Consider the following 15578-nt stretch of genomic DNA (forward strand, 5'->3'; position numbering starts at 1 on the left):
AAGGTGTTTAAACGGGATCAATCAATCAAGTACAACAGGATTGAAATAAGATTTTTAATTGTGATAAGCCATGATACAAAATGTGTATTATTGTCGTAGGGTGCAATACGTTTCGTTTTAACAGCACATAGTGACATTGATTAGTTTACCCCTTTAGTTCCATTGTCAGGCTTGTAGTACCTGTACATTTCATTGAAAGAGTAGCGTCATGAGCTGCAGGCAATTCGTTTCACCTGTGGTGGCTTCCGACACTCAGATTTAATTGATCTCGATGGGCAAATAAAGGGATGCAATCTGATGACAGCCCGTTTAAATGAATGCGGTCATTAGTGTTTCCTGACTTTTGGTTTGAGCTGCGTTTATTTGTGAATTCATAGACCGCGTCCCTCTACATGCATACAGTGAACTTGGACCCTTAATCGTTTTAACATATGGTTATTTTATGCATTTTGTTTTCACAGTAATGTTGCTGTATCTGTTGACGTTTTGCGCGTCCATCCACATGGGTTTTGGTGAGTATTGCGCTTGGGCCTTAATTATCCTAAGCTACTGATGGCGGTTTTGTTATAACATTTAAAATTTAAATGTAGGCCAATTAATATATTGAACTCGTGTAAATCTGCTTAGTTGCGCCGTTACGATTACCGAGGTTTTGAGCAATCTGCTGCTTTAAATTTATATCTTCGTAAACTGGCACTTTTTATACCATTGTTGGCACATGCATTCATTACCATTTCATCGTGAGTACTTTGACAAATATGATCCTGCCTGTGTCATTTCTCACTACCCTCATACACTCCTGTAGGCTTTGAGTATAGACACTGCTCAGTGAGTTACTCCTGCTATGAGCGGGTGTTGCATTTGCTGTGCCATGTATGGAGGTCGGGGGTTGCATCTTGTATACTTGAGACTGACTCTTCAGAATTCATACTCTGCCGTATACACGGAGTTCGGTGCGTTGGGGTTTCATCCCTCCCGAACCTCTTGGCGCGAAGCCAGCATTGCTAGATTTATTTCGCAATCTCAAATTGAAGTGATGTAATCCTTGTCAAAGGATAAACCATTGCTTGGTACGGTGTCAAACTAGAAAATTATTTTGATCTGCGTGAAGCTAGTTTCCTGGTTGTAGTTGCCTTTTTGCACGGTTCCCCTCTTAGTATTCATGCATTTGTAACTGAAACTCATTGGTTAACCTTTTCTGAGCCTGCTTGTAATGGTTTCAGGACTCCATGTCAGTTGACCGTTTTGTTTGCTGGGGTTGCCATGAAGGCACGAGTGCAACACCTGCTAGTGTTTAACCTTTTTGTTGCTTGAATCTGTTACAGTATAAACATTGTAAACACTGTACAGAAGTGCTTTTGCATTGCTCTATTCAGTCATTTTGTAGTTTCTTTAGCTTCAGTTCCCCACAACTGCACCCCACCCCCTTTCACTATTAGTTTCTGTCTGATGCCGCCATCAGTTTCACCACCCCTTCCTGTCTTTGATAACATATGAATGTAAATTCAAGAGCCTCTTCCGGGTTTGGTTTATGCCTATTGATCCCTTGTGCTTGCTGTTGTGAATCTCTGGTAATGGGCCACATGCTCTGGCCTGTTTTCTGGGCTGTTTGACACTGACCAATGAGGCTTGGGTGATATTGTACTACTTTAGATCCTTTCCTGGGGGAATTTCCAGCTTTTGAAGTCTTAAGACTTTGGCACAGATTTGATGTGGTGTGGCCCCAGCGCATCTGATGTGTGCCCGCCTGTTATGGTAAAGCTAAGGCTAGGCACTGTCGACTGAACAAAGCTGAAAATGCCACTTAGTTTCTGGTCAGTTTTGCCAATGTAAAACTTCAGAATGTCAAGGTTTACTTATTGTGCCTTTCATGGCAGCAGAATTGTCAAATGTGTGAATCCTTTACTTTGAGGGCAAAATTTACTTGGGAGGAATTTATTTATTTCAAACCCTGTTCTGTGCCCTTGTAGCTAAGGACCCATGTGACGGGCAGAACTGTGACCACAACCAGGCCTGCGTTGTCCGGGATGGCCAGCCAGTGTGCTTGTCCAAAACCAGGCTCTGTTCAGCCTGGGGGAACTGGCATTTCCACACCTTCGCTGGCAGGGCCTTTGACTTCCACGGCACCTGCAATTACACCTTTGTTCGAGTCCCCTGCCATGCCTCTTCCAATGTCTCTGTCCCCGTCGAAGTGCAGATCGCCTGGGTGACCCCGGCTGAAAACCGTACAGAAGCCAAGGGCGAACCTACAACCAATGCCACAGCCGATGCCTTCGACAGGGTCCTCGTCAGACTTCAGGGCTTTAACATTGCCATTGTGAAAGGGGAGCTGCAGCAAGTCTGGGTAAGGGGGGGGGGTGACAGGCGGTTCTACAACTTGCAGGAATTGCACATGCCAGGCAACCCATACTGGCTGCCTCAAATGTTTTTAATATTAAGCTTCACGGTTTCCAGCTGAATGAGGTTTAGTAAAACTGGCGGATTGGTCAAGTAATTTGGATAAGAAATGTGGTACATTATCTAGATTGTCCTCACCTGGCTAGCTGGAGTATTGGATGCGTTTGAACAAGCATTAGTTTGCTCTGGAGTCAGTCTTGCTATTTGTTGAATCTCATTGTGCTGGTTATTGGCATGCTCCCTTAAATCCATATTTTTAGTCTTCTCTGTGTAATCCATCAAGGGGCTGCCATGTATGCTAAGATTCTTAAATGTAAGTCTTGGCATTTCAAATTTGCCTTCAATGTACCCTTGTTGCAATCCACACCACAAATTATTAGTTGGTGTTTGCATTTAATGGCAACTAGTTTAAGGATACGCATGGAAAAAATAATGGGCTCATTTGGAAGCTTGCACAACCCTCTTGCTTGTGGCGCTGCTTGTCTGTTGAAACCTGCACCTCCATCTTGGCTCTGCAGGCAGGCTGTTTCCTATGACGGTGCTTGCGTTTTAGTGTTCAAACTAGGTTCCGTCTTGGCTCTGCAGGTCAATGGACTTAAGTACCGCCTGCCCTACTACCCGAGCGGCTCTCTGCGGCTGTACCCGACGGGCTCGAGCGTTGTCTTGGAGGCCGGCGATGGCCTGCTGCTGAAGTACGACTGGCTCCGGCGTCTGGAGGTGCGCCTGGGCCCGGAGCTCTCCGACGCGGCGTGCGGGCTGTGCGGCGGCTCGGGCCGCGACCCGGCCCACGGCCTCCCGGCTCTCGACGGGAACGGCACGGTCGGCGAGCGCGAGGCGGCGGTGGTGGCGTTCGCCCGTTCCTGGAAGACGGGGGCCGGCGGCCTGTGCCGCGACGACTGCGGCGATTCGTGCCCCCGCTGTGACCCGGCCCGGCCGGACGCGAGCTCTGAGGTGCGGGCGTGCGGCCTCTTGCAGGACCCGAAGGGCCCCTTCGCCAGCTGCCTCGAGACCGTCGACCCTGCCCCCTACGTGCGCGCCTGCAAAGCTGACCTCTGCACTCTGAAGGGGGACCCCGCGGTGGCCTGCAGCGCCCTCCTGGCTTTTGCCGATTACTGCCAGGCGTCTGGAATCGGAGTCTCTCCCTGGAGAGAGCTGGCCAACTGCTGTGAGTATGCCTCTGTACACGAGCTGCTGTGTAACAGGCCTTCTGCTGGTTTGAGTGGATCGGTCTGAGAAGAGGTAGCCTCAAACTGCTAGTTTGCCCTCAACTAGCATTCTGGGGCAAGGGGTTCCCATATGGGGGCCTATGAATGAGATTATCTCAAGAAAATGGAAATCTTAATTTTCTTTAAGAAAGGTTTTGCGAGACTTTGGGTAAACTCAAACCTGGTAGGGTATACTGGCACTAATATTCACCCATACTATGGGCATGCATACCTTGTAGAAAATGGTTGCACATGATGCCCCATTGAATGCTCTGATGCTCAAAAAGAATTGCAACAAGTGTTTTTTTTTTTTTTTTTTTTTAAACCTCTTCTACAAATATTCAAATTTGGCTTTGTTCCTGCTGCTCAGAAATTGTAATGAGTTTAAAATTGCAGCTGAGGCTAAATAGATTTTTTTTTTTCCTCCTTGACCCTCCAGCCATGGCATGCCCTGAGCACAGCCACTATGAAAGCTGTGGGTCCTTGTGCCCGGCGACCTGTGCGGACCCTGATGCCCCCTCTCGTTGCCAGCCTAGCTGTGCAGAGTCGTGCCTCTGCGACCCGGGCTTTCTGTTCTGTGGGCAAGCCTGTGTCCCGCCCGCCCGGTGCGGCTGCACCCACCAGGGCGTCTACCGGCTGCAGAGCGAGGTCTTCTGGGCTGACCGGTGCCAGCAGAACTGCACCTGTGACCCCGCCTCGAGGAACGTCTCCTGCCTCAGTGCTCACTGCGAACACGACGAGAAGTGCGTGCTGTGGGACGGCGCCATGCGCTGTCGCCAAGGTGCGCTCGGCCTCTGCCTGGCTCAGGGGGACCCCCACTACACCACCTTCGACGGCCGGCGCTTCGATTTCGAAGGGGACTGCGTGTACCTTCTGGCGGCGCACTGCCCCGTTGTGGCGTCCCTGCCTGATTTCAACATCGAGGTGGAGAACGAAAGGACGGGGGCCGTGGAGTCCTTCTCCAAAATGCTCAGAGTGCAGTTGCATGGCTATGAGATCAAAGTCTCCTGGGAGGTGGAGGACGGGGTTGTGGTAAGTTGATTCTCATCAGTTTTAATTATAATTAAAACTTAATTGTATTCTAAACTAGCAATTCTCTGGAATGAAGGCATGTATATGAAATGCTGTTCACCTAAGCTAATGGAAAGGATTGTATTTTGGATTCATCTACAAAAAATGCTGATGCAGTACTGGGTTGTATTGCTCCATTTCAGGTCAATGGCATTTTTGTGAGTCTTCCCACTGTGCTGAGCTGGGGCAAGGTGAAAATCTACAAGACCGGCCTTTCCCTGTATGTGGAGAGCGATTTTGGGCTCCTGTTGACTTACAACTGGAACCACCTTGTGACCGTGGCCTTACCCAGAAGCTTCTCTGGTGCCACCTGTGGCATCTGTGGGAATTTCAATGGAAACAGAACCGATGACCTCACCCCCCCGACGGGTCACGGTGTGGGCACCTCCGAATATCTGACTCGTTGGAAGACGGGCGCGGTCGACGGCTGCACGGACGTGGTCCATTCCGACCGGCCTCACTGTCCGGGCGAGATGAGGCTGCACCTGTCAGCCGGAGAGATCTGCGGGATGCTAATGAACCCCGATGGGCCCTTCGGGGACTGCCATGAATCGGTCGACCCTGCCGACTCCTTCGAGAACTGCATCCAGGATGTCTTTCTGAACAACGGCAGCATGCCCGTGCTGTGCCGGGTTCTGGGCGCCTACGTGGCGGCCTGCCAGGACACCGGAGTGGAGGTGCACAGCTGGAGGTCCTCGCACTTCTGCAGTGAGTTTGCGTCTTTACCCGCACGTGTTAAATGTTTAATTGCCTGAATGCGCTGATTTTTAGGAGGTGGGTGGAAATAGAATATCTTTGGTTTTCCATGGTGTTGCATTTGCGTTCAGCATTCGGCTAGGCTGCCCAATCCTGTTCTTTGAGATTGTCTGGTAGGCTTTCATTCAAACCTAAATGTTCACTTCAACACCTAGATTTGTTGAGCTGCTCTTTGGTAGAATTGCGTGTGCCAATTTAGGTTTGAAGTGAACGTTCAGGATGGTATGTTTCCAGGGCAGCCCTGTGCTTCAGATTTGAGACTGGGATGTTTTTTTTTAAATTAAGTTGGAAATGTCCAACTGCTCATTTACCCCACCCTACCCAGCTTTGGAGAATTGGTTGATGTATCCTGTTCCTGCTTGTAAAATATTTTGATCTTAATGGAGTTTTCCTGGTTCAAAGGTAATTTTACTTGGTTATGTAATGACTTGAATGTTATTGCATAACCAATTTGCATCCATCTTTAAATTGGTAAAACTCCTCTTGACTATTTAGAAAAGTAATGGGAATGGGGCACTTGGTGTTTACTGATTTGACTTTGTTTTTGCAGTGTGGGCAGCAGTAGTTCCATCTTCCTGAACTCATCCCCTCTCTTGCAGACATGTCGTGCCCCGCCAACAGCCAATACGCGCTGTGCTCGCCCCCTGGACAGCGCACGTGCACCGACCCGCCCAGCCCGCACGCCTCCGTGTGCCAGGAGGGGTGCGAGTGCCTTCCAGGTTTCTTCCTCAGTGGGGCGGAGTGTGTCCCCGAGTCAGAGTGCGGCTGCCTGCACGACGGTGTCTACCACATGGCTGGGGCCCTGTTCTTCCCCGAAGAGCACTGCTTGGAGGAGTGCACCTGCAAAGGCCGCGGCCCGGCGGTCTGTAGGAACGCCACGTGCCCCATCGGCACGCAGTGCGGCGTCCGCAAGGCCACCCGCGGGTGCTACTCAGCCCCGGGCTCGGCCAGCTGCACTCTGTTTCGGGGCCTGCACCTACACACCTTCGACGGGCGAGGTTTTGACCTCCGCGGAACGTGCCGTTACGTGCTGGCGCAAATGTGCAACGCGAGCGAGGCTAATCGCAGTGCTGCCGCCTTCTCCCTCCACTTCCAGCGCGGGCGGCTTCACCTGCAGATTTACGGCATGAACCTGACCCTGGCCCCGGGCCAAAGGGGAAAAGTCGAGGTAGGGCCCACGATGGATGACTGACCGGTCGCCATGGTTGACCGGGTTATTGATGGGATGTAACAAATGGATCCTTCTCCCTACATTCAGATATGCTGCATGTTAATTAAAATGGGAAATCTATATAGCCGAGATTGATTTGAGGGACATCTTGTTTCAGACCTCTTCCTCCACAAGATGTGTCATTCATTACAAGTCTGCTTTAATTTACATGCTCTTTTTCTTTTTTTTCTAGTATTTATATTCAAATGGATTTTGAGGGCCATGTTCTTGTGATTTTTATATTCTATTGTATTCAGTCTGGAACAATGGTTTGGGTTTTGGTTGCCTGTGTGCAATACTGATGCAATGTCAAGCCTGATGGATCGTTTGTTTTATTAATCCTCTCCCCGTCAGGTGAATGGCGTCCTGCAGAACCTACCCGCTCAGCTTGGTCCGCTCCGAGTCCTTCATCGAGGCTTGAGAGTCCAGGTGGAGGCCGATGCGGGCATCGTTCTGGCCTACGACCTGCAGAACTTTGTGCAGTTGGCCGTTCCCCACGGTTACGCTGGCCGCCTGTGTGGCCTGTGCGGCGACTTCGACGGTGACCCCGCCAATGACCTCCGGCTCCGCCATGGCAACCTGACCTCCGACCTCACCGCCCTCGGGGCGTCGTGGAAGGTTCCGGGCCTGGACGCGGACTGTGTGGAGGGTTGTGGCGTGTCAGGTTGTCCCGTGTGTAACGTGACTGAGGCTGCCCGCTTCCGGACGGAGCGGCACTGCGGCCTGCTCTCTGCCCCCGACGGGCCCTTCAGGGCCTGCCAGTCTGTGGTGGACCCCCTGCCCCATGTGGAGGACTGCGTGTACGACCTGTGCATTTCCCGTGGGGACCCGGACCAGTTCTGCAGCAGCCTACAAGCCTACACGCTCGCCTGCCATTTGGCTGGGGCAGTCGTTAAGACCTGGAGGAATGAGACCTTCTGCTGTGAGTATATGTGCCGGCCTCCAGTATGCCACAGAAAGAGCTTTGGGTCAATTGGTTTACATATATTATAGAGAAGCTTGTTACTGAAAATCATTCCAGTCAGTCACTTGATCAAATTTTTTTTTTTTTCTTGTTATGATGGTTGATGTGAACATTAACTGAAGCTCCTGGCCCGTATCTGCATGTGCTGACACAATTGGCTGATTAGATAATTGCATGAATAAGTAGGTCTACTTAAGTAAAAATGTTTAAGTGCTTAGTGAATGTATGAAATGACAAATTACAAAGTTTCAATGTTTTACAGTTCAAAATGCAACTCAAATTAAGGTTAAAAAGGAATCAAAATTCAGAAGCCCTCAGATGGAATTGCTTATTTTAGCTCAAAGCTGACCTTGCCTGCTTTTGTTCATTGAAACCTAAATTTAGTTTGACAATAACCAGCAAACTGGGGCCTCAACACTGCTGTTCAAAGGTCCCGTTGAATGCTGAAATGGAGTTTGGTTCTGCTATTCACTTTCCTCCAGCTCTTGGATGCACAGCTAACTCCCACTACAGCGTTTGTGTGGACCTCTGTGCCGTGACCTGCTCCAACATTTCCCATGAGGTCTGCCAGGCATCCCGGGGTGAGGGCTGCCGGTGTGACCCAGGCTTCCAGCTTACTGTGGACCGCTGCGTCAAGCCAGCTGATTGTGGCTGCTTCCAAGATGGCCGCTATTATGAGGTGGGTGCTGTCGTATGTTGTATCAAGAACTGGACTCTTAATGGTTGTATTCAAGAATCTGGTGCATTTGAAAGTCTACTAATTCAGTCATTTTCAGTTGAGCCATGAACTGAAATGGGATTTATTTTCTCCAAAGCAATTCTACCTGTTTTCGGCTTCACTAGGCATGGCTGTCAGCGGTGGTGAAAGCACCTTCACTCTGCTTGCTCTGTCTTTGGTGTATGTCCTGAGCTTAGGGGCGGAGCTAGACATCGCTTTCCACCTCCTTGTGGTTCTCCCTGCTCTTCCATTGGCTAGTAACCTGCTTGTTGCAAAGCTGTTGCCTGGATTAATTCCCAGGACTAATTAATGAACGTGGTCCCTGTGTTGTACAGGAAAGGAGTGGGTCGGGGTGGGGGAGGGGGTGCCCACAAGGCCCTTTGTCCTGTTATTTATGACTCCGCTCAAACAAAAGATTTCCTAATCTGTTCTCTGGGGGGGTGTTTGCTCTCTGTGGCAGTTGAGTTTTGTTTTTTGAGCTGGCGGAGGGGGTGGGGGTGTCTGACTCATGTCGTCTGCAGCTGGGAGAGGCGTCCTGGGCCGCAGGGTGTACGACACGGTGCCACTGCTCCAGTCCAGGAACTCTGTGGTGTGAGTCAGCAGCCTGTCCCAAGGGCTGGGGGTGTGGCCTCCTTAACGGCTCCACGGCGTGTGTTCAGAACAGTAAGTGTGCGCTCGCTCGGCCAGATCGCCCCGTCGGTGACGTAGTGTACACCTGTTCTGCACAATTCAGCCGTTATTCCTGTAGGGCCTTTTACAGGCCGGTTCTTGTAATGGCTTTTCCAAAATAATTAGGAAAAAGGCCGTCAACTGATTCCCAAACCACCCACCAATGCAATTGCCATCATCCCAACCCAAAAGGCAATCATGCTGAGCTTGAAAATGGTGAAAAAAAATAATTCTTGAAATGATCAGGAATAGGAAGTCAGTTTGGGTGTGTAATGGGATTTCCCCAGTACAGTGAAACAGCCTTGAGGCTTCAAGCGTGCGATGCTGCTTTTGTTCCTGTGCAGTTATGACTGTTTGCTTTGCAATGGGCTGTTATTAGTCATTTTCTCCTAAAAGCACATGCAACTGAAACTGGCAGACTGATCTTGGGTCTTGGTTTGTGCTTAAGAGGCTACCCTGCTTGTGGTCTAGTCCTTCTCCTGGCCCTCTGTAAACCGGGCCTGTAAAACTGGAATCTGCCTCTGGCTGCCAGTGTGGGCTGGACTGAGGGGGAGCAGTTGCTGAGCCTGTTGATGATGAGCATGGAATCCTCACTGTCCACCTCCATCTTGCGTTTATAATTTTGCTCACACTAGCTCATCTCTTCCAGATTCGCAGTTTGTCGAATGCAGTCACTGTACACTTCTGACCGTTTTGAATGCGTCGGCGTTTACTTGCTCCCAGTAAATTGGGAGCGCCCAAGCACGCTGGAATGGCCGTGGCAATATAACATTGGAGCACCCGAGCGTGTGAAAACGGGCCCGGCGCTACAACACCGAGGCATTAATGGGCAAGCTGTGCTCGGTGCCCCCTCTGAATGGCTAAAGCACACTCCATTAATCTTGGATTTAAATAAACAGACTGGTACAAACGTTAATGCGGACCGGGGAGAATGGGCTTGAGCGCCCCTCTCACTGATTAAATTCACTCTGCTGGTTAATGTTCCCGCTGACCCTCTGTTCTGTATGGGGGAGGGGCCTTGTTGTGATTGGATGTTGTTTCTCCAGGTGTGGATCCCAGCATTTGTCTGCCAGGAGCCCCCTGTGCCTCGAACTCCACCCGCACAGTGTCCAGCTGTTGGGTGTTGGGCGGATCCCACTTCTCCACCTTCGATGGGACAGTCTTCGACTTCCATGGCAACTGCACCTACATTCTGGCCAAGAGGTGGGAGGGGAGTAGCAAGGGGAGTTCGCCTCCCCCCTTCTCTGTCCTGATTGAGAAAAGCCTGGACAGCTTTGCTGCCCTGAAGACCATTACAGTCCACTTGTCTCAACACCACATCGTCCTTAAACCAGGGGACGCTTCTGTATGGGTAAGTTCCCTGTGTGTGTGGGTGGCTTGTTTTTGCCATTTCTTAAAATCAGTTGGATGGCCTTAATGGTGCAGTGGTCCATGGTCCCTGCCTTCCCCTCTGTCCAATCGGCTTTGTGAAACGGGTTGTACTTTCATTGTGCAGGGAATTTATACTTTATAATTGAGTTTGCGGCAGGCTTGCGTTCCGTGGGGTTGATTGACAGATGGCTTTCAGTTGAAAAGCAGCTCAGGTAGTTGGCAGTCAGGTAGTTTCGCCTGCCTGATCAGCCTTTCTTTTCCAGCGCCAAGGCAGTGGTGATGCTTTAATGCTTAGTTACTTGCTTTTGATGCAACATGAATTCAGATGGGCAAACCCCATTAAGGCTCTGGTACATTTATAACACCAGGAGGCCAGCGCTCTCCAAAATGTCATGAATGCAGTTTTAAAGTCTGCGTTTCTGCTACTAGTATCAACTCCTATGTACCCTCGGCCCATCTGACCATTATACAAAGCCATGGAACATACTGGGAGATTGGGCAATTTGGGTTAACGGTACAATATAAAACCTGTTGCTTCCCAATGAGTTAAGAGCAGAAATTGCAACTTGGGTGCAAACTGGCTGCTGATTTTAAGGTGAGGCAGGGTGTTCAGAGTTCTGTTCTGTGAAGTCTGGTCTAAAGGCTTTTGCACTCTGGGTGACTTCTTTTATGGTTCCTTCAAGGTGAATGGGCAGAAAAAGTACTTGCCGGTGACGCTCCATGAAGCCCACATCCACCAGAGCGGCCTCTTCATGGTCATGAACACGACCATTGGCCTTTCCTTGAAGTACAACAGGGCCCAGTACGTGCAGGTGGACCTCCCCCGAAACTCCTCGGGTGTGTGTGGCCTGTGCGGTGACAACAACGGCGACAGTGCCGACGACCTCCTGACTCCAGAGGGCGCTGTGGCAGAAGAGGTGGCTTTCGGGTGGAGCTGGAGGCTGGACGAGGGCGACGACTCGTGCGCGGCGGAGTGCTCGGACTGCTCGGAGGAGAAGGGCATCCAGCTGGACGCCGACGCGGAGTACGACGTCATCATGCGCATCATGCTCTGGTCCGAGTCCAGCCCCTTCATCAGCTGCCGTCTTCTCGTGGACCCCAGCACGTATGGGAAGCTGTGCGCGCGACATCACTGCGTCCGTCAGCTGGACCTGGATTTCCTGTGCCAAGCCCTGCAGTCCTACACCACCGCCTGCCAGTCCGCCTGGGTGCAGATCCGAGGCTGGAGGAACAGCACTTTCTGTTGTGCGTATTGCTGCTTATCGGGAGCGTGGTCAATCAAGCCTCTTTTACGACAGGCCACAGACTAGGAGGCGGGTGGCTTGTCTGTAGTAAAATGAGTGCCTTTTTAAGATGGCAAGTTCAAATAAAGGGTTGAGTGGACTAATGTTGTCAAATGCACTTGCTTCGTGTTCACTCCCCATCACTGTGTATGGTTATTCACTATTGGAACTTGCCATGTAATTTTAATTTTGGAGGTTGGTGAAGATGACCAAACCTGTTCAATTTACTTGTCTCACCAAATGCCTTCAGTAGGAAGATGACAAATTTATTTTTGCCATTCCTATACTTTCAGAGGGCACCATTGGCTAAAATTTGTCATAGTACTGCATTTCTGGCTTGGCTTGTTTACCTTCATCCACTGCTCCTGTACCTACAGTACAACAGACTGCCATCAAATGTTTGGCATTGGCCTGCAAAGTAGCGTGTCATGTGATGGGACAGATTTATAATGCTTTTGAAGTTCAGTCCATGTGAATGAGAACATTAAACACTTGCCTAACTGCCTCCCTGTGCCCCAGCTGCCCAGTGCCCGGAGCACAGCCACTACGAGCTGTGCGGCTCTGCCTGCCACGCCACCTGCGGAGACCCCGCCCCCTCGGCCTGCGCGCTGCCCTGCACGGAGACGTGTCGCTGTGACGAGGGCTTCCTGTACGAGGTGGATGGCTGCGTGCCGGCCCCCAGCTGCGGCTGCCTCCACCAGGGCTCGTACCACCGCCGGGACCAGCCCTTCTGGGCAGACGAGGCGTGCACGGAGACCTGTGTCTGCGAGGCCCCCGGGGGGCCCGCCCGCTGCAGCCCGTCCTCCTGCGGGCCCCTGGCCTCCTGCGGCCTGCGGGACGGGGTGCGCGCCTGCCTGCCGCACCGCCTGGCCTACTGCGCCCTGGAGAGCGGGGCGCACTTCCACACCTTCGACGGGTGCGCCTTCCTCTTCCGGGGCAGCTGTGGGTACAGGCTGGCTGGCCTGTGCCCCGGGGTGGGCGGCCTCGCCCCGTTTGTGGTGCAGGTGCAGAACTCCGGCGACGCCCAATCCCCTCTGACGGTGGTGGTCACGGTGTACAACATTACTGTGGAGATCAGCGGACAAAATAACGGACAGGTTAAGGTGAGTGCCCGGCTCCTGCAAGTGAGCTACGCTGACTTCTGCAGCAGATTTGTGTAGGACCATTTATCCACTGCCTTGTTTCCTGAATGCAGTTTACACATTTACTGCCCCCCCCCCCCCCCATTTTGGAATTGTATTCCTGACAACACTGTAATCCTAGGACAATGCTATGACCCATTGCCTAACCATGTTTGATTGAACTCTGCCATGTTTTTACAAAAGGTGGGAATATGTGATTATAAGGTACATTGTAAGCAGATTAGTCTGCCATTTAACACTACTTATCCTGCTGCCCAAAACAAAGCTATCTGCCTCAACACGATTGGGTGATTGGAGTTAAGCTTACACACTGCAGTATTTAGAGGGGGGGTAAAACCAGGCAAGTTTGGGCCTGTCTGACAGACTGTCACATTCTATTTATTTTTATTTTTTAACTGTCCAACTTATCAAAAGGACTTTATGAATGTTTTGGTAAATACTCAACACTGCCTTATTGTGGAGCCTTTACACTTTGATTCAAAACTTTTGCACCAAGCTTATAGAACAGTGTTACATTTTCCTTCTCCTCCAGCTCTGCAAGTTGATTAGGTGCATTTGTTCTCCTTTTGAAGTTCACATGGAAACGGGGGTCAGCATTGTGTGTCAAACAAGGCGAAGGCTCAGTGGCTGGTGCACTTAATGACTCACATTTTGAATGGTCTCCTTCTCCCCTATGGATTAGGACTGGGTGTGTGATGCCAACAACGGCACAAACCTGGCAGGTAGCACAGCACTCTCCAGCACCCAGGAGCTGGACCAGGACTGCTCTAATAAATGATTCATTTGCATGATTAAGTATTTTGGAATTTGGGTCGGCAGGCTTTTTTCGACTGTCCTAGTTCAGAAGCACTTTTTTACCTACAGCTTCAGGCTGTGACAGAACATTGTATTTTAGTTCCCTTTTATGAATTTTGAATTTACCATGCATTGATTCATTTTATTTTTTGCTCTTGCCAGTTGAAATTGAGTTAAATCATATTCACTTAACTGTGTCTGAACATCCTGTGTATGCTGTTTTTTTTGCCAATGGGTGAAAAAAAATAAAAATAAAATGCAATGACAATGATGCCTGCATACCAATACACACCCTAGTGATGCACAAGCACATTCAACTTCATGCAGTGAATAATCATGTTACACTGTTTGACCGGTACGCTCTTCCCATAGGTGGACGGTCTCCATCGAAACATGCCATACTCCCTGGATGGAGGCCGGGTCACTGTGCACGCCACTGGCCTGCGCACGCTCCTCCAGGTTGACTTCGGCCTGTCTGTCACCCTCTACGCCAGCGAGCGCTTGAACCTCGCTCTGTCCAGCAAGTATGCCAGCGCCACCTATGGCCTGTGCGGGAACTACAACGGGGACCCTGGCGACGACATGGCGGGCCGCGGCGGCCGGCAGGCCCTGAGCCCCTCAGAGCTGGTACGGCGCTGGAACACCGGCGCCCTCCCCTGGTGTGTGGAGAGCTGCGGGGGGGACTGTCCGACCTGCTCCCCGAAACAGCGGGAGGAGTACTCCTCCCCCAGCGCCTGCGGCGGGCTCCTCAACGCCACCGGACCTTTCCGGGTCTGCCACGGCGTGGTGGAGCCCGGAAGGTTCTACAACGCCTGCGTCAGCGACCTGTGCCGGGAGGGGGGCGCCCGCTCGGCGCTGTGCCGGTCGCTCGGCAACTACGTGGCCGCCTGTCAGGAAGCAAACGCGAAAATCTACGACTGGAGGAGTCCCGGCTTCTGCGGTGAGCGAGCGCAGGCCTGCCACTGGCCCTCCCACACAGCCGCGGTTTGCTATTGATTTTCATGCAGATTTAATTACACTGGAGGTGAAGGCACGTCGGCGTGATGGAGCTTTGAAGCCCTCGCTCGCTCCACTGCAGGGTGGCGACTGGCTTTGCATTCCTAAATTGGGTACAGCAGTGGCGTGCTGTGCTTTCATCAGTTCTTTGATTTGTACATTTAGGTTCACTAAGTGGTTGCTGAGATTTGACTTCCAAGTAGTTCTAGAAATTAAATTGTTTTTGCTTCCTTCATTCTCTAATTGCCACTAGATGGCAGTACTGTCTTGACACTAAATTGCCTTCCAAACAGTGCTGCCTTCCAGATTAACATTTGGTTAGAACATCAGGATAATTTTGTTAACTTGAGATTTTACTTCTCTACAGAGCAAACATGTCCACAGGGTATGGTATATGAACTCTGCCAAATTTCACCCAACAACACTTGCAAAGGCTCTCCTGCCTCCAACGCTGCTCTATTGCCCCCTGGTGTCTGCTATGAGGACTGCATCTGCCCACCCAGCCTTCTGCTCAGCGGCTCCCTCTGTGTCCAGCCAGGGAACTGTGGGTGTGTGCATCAGGAAGAATACTTCCAGGTGGGGGACGTCCTCCAGACCTGCAGAGAGCGCTGTGTGTGTGAGGCTGGGGGGGCCGTGGCCTGTAACCCGGTCTTCTGCACGGAAGAGGAAGACTGCCAGGTGCAGAACGGCCTTCTGGGCTGTTACCCCAAGCGGGAGTACGGGTACTGTTCCCTGGCCGGACGCTCCCACTACCACACCTTTGACGGACGCGACTTCCACTTCCCCGGCACATGCAACTACACCCTCTCCCAGTGTGGCCCCCTCAACTCCAGCCTGGATGCTGTGCCCTTCACCGTCACGCTCCTGACCCTGCTGCCCATGCATGCGGTCCGTGTGGAAGCTTACGGGCTAGAGCTCATCCTCTGCCCAAAATATCCAGACAAAGTTGTGGTAATGCCAAATTCTGCTCTTCCCTAATGAATGATCAGTCTGGTGTTTTT

General features: G+C 51.2%; 1 protein-coding gene across 1 annotated transcript in view; it reads left to right on the top strand.

Annotated features, from left to right (window-relative positions):
• The first annotated feature begins 301 nt into the window (after nucleotides 1-301).
• The window catches only part of LOC133126673 (IgGFc-binding protein-like), a 29421-nt gene continuing 14144 nt past the window's right edge, over nucleotides 302-15578 (top strand). The window contains exons 1-14 of the mRNA XM_061239014.1: nucleotides 302-512; nucleotides 1971-2344; nucleotides 2983-3562; nucleotides 4042-4634; nucleotides 4817-5381; nucleotides 6029-6597; nucleotides 6994-7561; nucleotides 8086-8282; nucleotides 8843-8984; nucleotides 10037-10341; nucleotides 11045-11606; nucleotides 12164-12747; nucleotides 13954-14521; nucleotides 14945-15528. Coding sequence (XP_061094998.1) covers nucleotides 443-512; nucleotides 1971-2344; nucleotides 2983-3562; nucleotides 4042-4634; nucleotides 4817-5381; nucleotides 6029-6597; nucleotides 6994-7561; nucleotides 8086-8282; nucleotides 8843-8984; nucleotides 10037-10341; nucleotides 11045-11606; nucleotides 12164-12747; nucleotides 13954-14521; nucleotides 14945-15528 — 6261 coding nt within the window. The 5' untranslated portion in view covers nucleotides 302-442. The remainder of the gene's footprint in view (nucleotides 513-1970; nucleotides 2345-2982; nucleotides 3563-4041; nucleotides 4635-4816; nucleotides 5382-6028; nucleotides 6598-6993; nucleotides 7562-8085; nucleotides 8283-8842; nucleotides 8985-10036; nucleotides 10342-11044; nucleotides 11607-12163; nucleotides 12748-13953; nucleotides 14522-14944; nucleotides 15529-15578) is intronic.

Source organism: Conger conger, chromosome 1, assembly GCF_963514075.1.
Source record: "Conger conger chromosome 1, fConCon1.1, whole genome shotgun sequence".
In the NCBI taxonomy this organism is placed as follows: domain Eukaryota; kingdom Metazoa; phylum Chordata; class Actinopteri; order Anguilliformes; family Congridae; genus Conger; species Conger conger.